A 7,465-nucleotide genomic window follows, 5' to 3' on the forward strand; every position below is an offset into this window, starting at 1 on the left:
ACAACTGAAATCTTCCACACAGTGTGCTCACTGGACAATAGTTAATTTTAAAGTGCAAATGACCCTCCTAAGACCAGGAGAGTGAGCAGCAATGCTAAAAACACGAAAACAATTGTGCATAATATGCACTTTGGTTCATTTCTTAAACTTTTTAGTTCCCCCACACACTCCTCCCTGAAAGTTCTGAATAGTCCCAGTTTAGGAGCTGTAGCGTATAATGGAGGGAACAGAGGAGCTCTGCGTTTTGTCCTGTCAGCCTGGACCTCTTCTTCTCATATCTGGCTGACCTCTGACCTCTAACCATGCCCTCTCACTGGGAGCGGGGGGGGGGGGGGGGGGGGGGGGCGGGGGGTACAGAGAAACTTTCTGGCGAGTGGAGATTCATTGTGGGTTCAGTCATCTGTATAAAGAATAAATAAAAACAGATTTGTGTCAATATCAGTCTTTATCTTCCACTCATATCAATGAGTGGTCCCCCCGAAGGTGAAGGTGAGAGGAGATTTCTGAGTGTCAGTTTTACTATATTAGAATCTGGATTGTATCTGGGCCATGTATTAAATATGTCTTCAGTTTTGCATGACAGAGAAGATGAGATGTTGTTCCCACAGCTGACCGCCTGCTGTTTCTCTGTGTGACAGGAGTGGAGACAAATTCACCCTGTCTGGAGGACCTGATAGATCCAGCTGCAGGTTATAGTCTGGATGCCTTGTTCCAGGACCTTCTCCACTGGGTGACAGAACTCCTCCACCCTCCAGCTCCATCCAGTCCTCCACCAGCCGTCCTCCCTCAGACTGATTCCAGTCAGACAGGGGAACACGGTGAGTGGACTAGCACAGGAGCAGATCCTGAGGAGCTGCAGCTGTTCACCGCTCTGGCTCCTCTAAACGTCTCCCTTCCAGCTCAGATCGGTCAGACAGGGACATTTAGCCAGGGACAGCTAAGACACCCAGCAAGAGGCAGGGACAGACGTCCTTACACTTTGATTTCAATACATTTACAGAGCAGTCCTGTCAAAATCTGCTGAGAAACAAACAAATTCCTGACAGTCATTAATACCACAGCAGATGTTTACTTTAAACTTATCAGCATGAACATCCGCTGTTGAAGGATTCAGTGGACTTTATTAGATCGCTGACAACAGAAACTGACACTTAAATATTGAGTGACAATCATTCTAGTTGTAGTTGACACATATGAGTAACTCTCCGTCCTTAATTTTTACATGGAAACTTTATTTTGAAACAGTAAGATCACAGTGAACCACTCAGACGGCACGAACGTGTTCATACTGAGGATAATATTTCATGTGGTTTCACTCTCTGCTCTGTTTCTGGTGTTTCAATGTCCTGGTGATTGACGAGCATCAGTTCTTCACCACTGAGCTGCAGACTGCTGGATCAATGTGAGTCTATCCAGACCATGTAAATGCAGCTCTTTAGCTCCTGTGTCGTCACTTCCTTATTTTAAATGTCTGTCTTTTCAGATGGTTTTCATATGTTCTCACACTTTGAATGTCTCTTGTTCTTCCCGATACAGAGGTTCTGAGGACCTGGAGGACAACCAGCAGTCCGTCAGACTGAAGCTTCTGTCGTCCTTCATGGTTTTCATGATGGAGCAGAGAGCAGTCGCCATGTCTGAGCTCAGACTACACTGAGAACATGTCCAGAAAAGCCCTGGGACAGAGGGTGAGTGTCTGATCTGCTGTCTCCACTCAGCGGTCAGTAACAGTGAGAATCTCATGACTATTAGATAAACAAGCTGACTTGTAGTTCACCATCAGTGTGTGTGCTGACAGTGTGTTTCCCTTCTTCAGCAGTGGAAGTCCATGTCAAAGGAGCAGCAGGCTCCATATATTGAGCAGGCCAGAAGAGAGGCTGAGCTCTACTCTCTGAGACATCCAGGCTGATCCACCAGTGACCACTGTGTGAGTGAGCGCTGTTTCCACAACATATCGCTGCTGAAACTCATGAAACAATCACTGTCAGTTTATTTCATCATGTGGAAAATTCTCTATTTTTCAGGAGACAGAAAAAAAAGAACACGCTCCTGAAAAAAAAAACTGTCCTGTTGTCCATGCCTCTTGATCAGACTGTCTCAGGGATGTGTTTATGGTCAAAGGTGGGTTCTGGGGGTCCAGAAATGAGTTTGTTGCTGAAGGACAGTTTTACACCACAAGAGGAAAAAGAAAAGTTATGTGAGCCCATGTGACTTTCTTGGAAATGTATTGATCCCTTGATCATTTAAGGAAACACAATATTGCTCTGAACATTATTGGTTGATTTTTTGTTTTTGTTTTTTTATGAACGTCTTTAATGAAGTTTAACACATGATATCGACAGGGACAGATCAGTTCACTTAATAAGAAATGTTCAAGGTCAGACTTTCTCTCCCTCAGTCTTCATCAATGAGTTGAATTTAAATAAGAAAAAACTGGAACTGGAAAAACACACAGTTACAGTTGTGATTTATAAACGTCGAGACACAGAAAGAGACCAGCTTTTACCCAGACAACGTGATCTTCTTTTGTCTTTGTTCTCCTCTTTGAGCCACTTTCAGACGTGAATTCTGAACTTCCTGGTTTTGCTCTGTGGTGTTTTCCAGACCCGACTACACGTCGGAGTCTGAAGACATTCTGCTGCAGCATCAGCAGCACTGCTCTCCCATATCAGCGTCTGAGGATTATTTGAGTTTATTGTTGTCAAACCTGATGGGAAACTGAACACGGTCGAGCTCTCACCTCACCTCAAACCTAGTGAATAAACATCACAATCCTCACTCAGTTATGTTTAATACAACAGTCGTACATCTTGAGAAACACACACACACACACAAACACACACACACAAATAAAGGATTTATCTTTTACTGTTGCCAACTGTATTTTCTATATTTCATTTCTATAATGAAGAACCAAAATGATTAAGTATAACTCATTCGGAAATGACAGACAGGAGTTACATTTTCATTTAATGATGCCTGCAGAAAAAAACACTCCATTAATTCATTAAAATCAATAATCAAAGGGAAGACAAAGCAGGTGCATCAGCAGGGAAGTCTTGAAAATCATTTTCCGTATGAGTGATGGTTGTAATATGCTGTGGTAGTATGAATTGCGACAGCCATTACAATTATTAAAGCCAAGGTCAGGATTGAGACCAGGACAGTGGAGATAATGTTGAGTATGCAGGCGATCCTTCCGTGGTAACGGGCACCTTCCAGATCCCCGGCCAGCTTCCTGTCTCTGGCCTGAAAAAGACCACAGCAGATTGATCAGATTATCATCAGCAGTGGAACCGCAGTAATCTAACTCCCTGACTCCCAATCTTTGTGTTTCTGTGAAAATATTCTAAAGGAAAAACCTCCAAAATATCTTAAGAGTAAAGAGAAAAACTTTAGTTTGAATTAGAAATGCAACAAGTGTTCAAAACTGCCGAAGTAGCTAAAGATGCTATAAGTAAATAAATCTAAAACCGCTAAAGTCGCTCAAAGCAGCTCAAAAAATGTCAAAAGTAAGAAATGGCCAAATGTTTTCAGTAAAAATTGCTGAAATTTCTCAAAAGTGCTAAAAAAAAAACCCCCCAAAATGAATGAGCTTAAATAGCAAAGGTCGAAGGTCAAAACAAAACTGTCAACCAATGTAACAAAAGTGTCCTTCAAAACACCAATTATGAAACTTTTATCTATAACTTTCTGAGCTGTGTTTACTGTTTAAAGTTTGACCTGTTTTGCTTTTTTAATAGCATAAACTATTTAAAAAATATCTAACACCCTACAAACAGGCATTTTTATATATAAAATAATACTCAATTAACAAAAGCCTCCAGACACATTTCTCTTTTTTTCACTTTATCAGACTTTCACTCTGAACTGAGAAGCAAAAAAGACCCATTTTATCGTAGCTCCAAACATCAACTGATTTTCTCTTGTCCAAACAGTGTTCAATTAACTTTTGGATTGTAAGACGATGCAGTTTAGCAACTGATCCGCAGCTGCTATTTCCTCTGCTTTCACCGTTTTTACCTCTCAGATCACTTTTTTCCCCCAATCCTTCATCTACTTTTAATGCCAGTGGAAAACAGTTAGAATTCAGTGGCTCCCTGGTGTGTTGTGACCTTGTCCTCTCAATCATCCATCCTGTGCGTGGTGTCGGAGAGCAGCGTTCCTCACCTTGACGGAGAAGATGAGAGCCACCAGTCCGAGGCAGAAAGGGTTGGAGTAGAGGAGGCAGCAGATGGACCAGACGATGTGGTCTCTGGGGGGCTCTGGGGCCACGTTCACAGTGGTGTAATGAACCACAGAGGAGCCTTGAGGCTGGCCTGGGGCCGCGTCGCCCTGGTTGAGCGGGTACATCGGAGTGGCGGCTGCGGCGTGAGGGTTCATCTCTCCTGGCTGAGCTCTGCTGAGGTTATGAGTCAAGTTCTGCTGGAGAATCTTTGATGAACTGGCTCGAGGCTCTGAGCCCCCACTGCCTTTTAAGGCATTTCCTGATGCAGCAAAGGACCTGCTGCTCTCACAAACCAAACCAGTAGAGCGTATTCAAATTATATATATTTTTTGCCGGTGACAGATATTCCCAAACTTCTGATAGACAGGGTTTGGAAAGTTCTTTTCCAGATCTAACAGTGGTCCAGAATTCGTGAAGCGTGAAACAACCCAGACCACCAGCAAATTTAATTTAATTTTCTACATGGAACATGCCAAACTTAATAACATGAAAAACTGTTTTTGGAATATGCTCCTGTTCAGGGAGTACCCTCCTGTTGGACACCTGTGGAGCAGTGTCGCATCCAAATGATGTGATTTGACAAGAAACAGTCCCTGTTAATGTGTGTGTTGGTTTTGAATGACCTGTCAGCTCTTTATTTCCTGTGTCATTTGAAATTGTAAGTAAGCTTTATTTGTATAGCACTTTTCCCAGACCAGGGTCACAAAGTGCTTCACATAAAAATAATCTGTACAAAATAGAAAATACAAAATACAATCACTAAAATAACAAATATGCAAGGTAAAACAGTACCATGCAGGCCAGAAAACAAATAGATATACAAGATAAAAACAGTACCATACAGCCTAAAAGGCTTGTTCAAAGAAAAAGGTCTTTAGCTGCTTTTTAAAAGAATCAACATTGTCCAGAGACCTGAGCGAGCAGGGAAGCTCATTCCAAAGACGCGGTGCCACTGCCTTAATTGATCTATCCCCTCGAGTTTTGAAACATGTGCGGGGAACCATTAACAAGTTTTGGTTGGAGGACCTCAAGCAGCGAGTGGAAACATAGGGCTGGATCAGGCCCCTGATGTAGTCCGGTGCCTGCCCGTGTAGAGCCCGAAACGTCAAAACCAAGATTTTAAAATGTATCCTAAATGAAACAGGGAGCCAGTGTAGGTCCTTGAGTATGGGACTCATATGGGCTCTCCTACGAGTGCGGGTCAGGAGCCGTGCAGCGGAATTCTGGACAACTTGAAGGCGCGCCAGTTCTTTTTTGTTGAGACAGGTGAACAGGCTGTTACAATAGTCGAGGCGAGATGAGACAAATGCATGTACAATCAACTCCAACTCTTTGAAGGACACCATTTTGCGAAGTTTAGCTATATTCCGAATTTGGAAAAAGCAGTTTTTCACAAGCTGATTGGTGTGGTGTTCCAAGGACATTCCTTCGTCAAAAATAACACCCAGATTTCTTAGGCTGCCTTTAACTGAACAGTTCAGGTCACCAAGATGGTGTTTTATGGCAGACATGGCGCTGTCTGGGGCAACAATCAGAGTCTCCGTTTTGTCTGAATTCAGCTGCAGACTGTTTTCACTGAGTCACTCCTTAATTTTGGCCAGACATCTCATCAGCGACTTAAGTTTTTCTGGCTCAGATGACTTAAAGGAGCAGTACAGCTGCAGGTCATCGGTGTACAGGTGGTAGGACATGTCACTGAACTGCTGAATCAGCTTGCCAAGAGGGAGGATATACAGCAAGAACAAAATAGGTCCGAGAACAGATCCCTGTGGCACCCCCCACTGAAGCTCCACAGGATCAGACATCACATTGTCAACGGAAACACTGAAAGTTCTACCAAACAGGTATGAGCTAAACCAGTCCAAAACAGGACCTGACAACCCAACCCAGTCCCTCAGTCTGTTGATCAGGATGCCATGGTCGACTGTGTCAAAGGCAGCTGATAGGTCTAGTAAAACCAGTACAGTGCATTTGCCAGAGTCCGCAGCCATCATAATGTCACTAGACACTTTCAACAGGGCCGTCTCGGTTGAGTGAGACTCACGAAAACCAGATTGAAATATGTCGTGTATGTTGTGTGTCTTCAGAAAGGAAGCAAGTTGGACACAGACCACCTTCTCCAGGACTTTAGCCAGAAATGGGGTTTTTGATATTGGCCTGAAGCTCTTAACATCTGTTGGGTCCAAGCGTGCTTTCTTTAAATGTGGCTCCACAATGGCATGTTTGAAAGAACGTGGAAACACGCCAGTTGACAGTGACATGTTGAACATTTCTACAATACAGGCCCCAATCAAATCAAACACGTTCAGGAGGAGTCTAACAGGGAGAACATCAAGACTACTAGAGGATGGTTTCATTTTGTGAATGACAGATAAAATGTCCTCTTGCGTGACGGGCTTGAAAGATGCCCAGCGTTGAGGGGGGGGTCCCAAATGCTGAGGTCCTTGGCATGGGGCCAATGACAAAGGCAAACCATCTTTTATAGCTCTGACCTTCTCAATAAAAAAGTTCAAGAACTCATCACTTCTGATATTACAATGAGCCAAGGTGGCAGGGACAACAGGTGATACAATAGAACTGATTGTATCAAAAAGCACCTTGGGATTCTTTTTGTTGGAGGAAATCAGCTGATGAAAATAGGTCGCCTGAGCCTCCTCTAACTTCTTATTTAAGGAAGCTATGAGGTCCCTTAAATGAAGCCTGTGGACCTCCAGTTTCGTAGATTTCCACAAACGTTCAGTTTGGCGACATGTTCTCCTTAGACTCAAAATTGCATCATTGATCCAGGGACAGGACTGTTTGCGGCACATAATATTAGTTTTAAGTGGTGCTATTTGATCCAGAATAGACCCACAGTGACTGTTAAAACAGTGCATAAAATCATCAATGTCAGTGCAGTCATTAAAGAGAGAAGGGTCAAACCTATCACAGAAATGCGTGGCTGTTGCCTCTGTGATAATCCTCCTCTCTGACTGAGATGGAACACGCCTGGACTCAGGTGGGGCACTTAGTTCAAAGAAGACACAGTGATGGTCACTCAAATGCACATCTTCTACACAGACATTGTCAATATGCAGACCCAAAGAAAAAACAAGGTCCAGAGTGTGACGTTTGGTGTGGGTGGGGCCTGACACATGCTGTTTAAAGTTAAAAGCCTCAGTCATGGATAAAAGTTCAGTTGCTGGGCTGCATGTGTTATCATCAATATGTAAGTTGAAATCACCCATAAGCACAACTCTT

The 7,465-nt window shown here is 43.3% G+C and overlaps 1 protein-coding gene across 1 annotated transcript; it reads right to left on the bottom strand.

The window, feature by feature from the left end:
- Positions 1-2,910: 2,910 nt before the first annotated feature.
- LOC115392144 (dispanin subfamily A member 2b-like) lies at positions 2,911-4,586 on the bottom strand. Its single transcript, XM_030096676.1, has 2 exons — positions 4,168-4,586; positions 2,911-3,246 (listed from the first exon to the last, which is right to left on the bottom strand). Exons 1-2 carry the CDS (start codon positions 4,378-4,380, stop codon positions 3,064-3,066), a joined length of 396 nt encoding a protein of 131 aa, XP_029952536.1. The 5' UTR covers positions 4,381-4,586; the 3' UTR covers positions 2,911-3,063.
- Positions 4,587-7,465: the final 2,879 nt, after the last annotated feature.

Source organism: Salarias fasciatus, chromosome 7 (genome assembly GCF_902148845.1).
Source record: "Salarias fasciatus chromosome 7, fSalaFa1.1, whole genome shotgun sequence".
Classification (NCBI taxonomy): domain Eukaryota; kingdom Metazoa; phylum Chordata; class Actinopteri; order Blenniiformes; family Blenniidae; genus Salarias; species Salarias fasciatus.

Bases quoted from the DNA above. Each gene is read 5' to 3' on its own strand.
- LOC115392144 (XM_030096676.1), bottom strand. From the start codon at position 4,380: ATGAACCCTCACGCCGCAGCCGCCACTCCGATGTACCCGCTCAACCAG. The intron at 3,247-4,167 runs GTGAGGAACGCT...GGTCTTTTTCAG, and splicing joins CTCTCATCTTCTCCGTCAAG to GCCAGAGACAGGAAGCTGGC.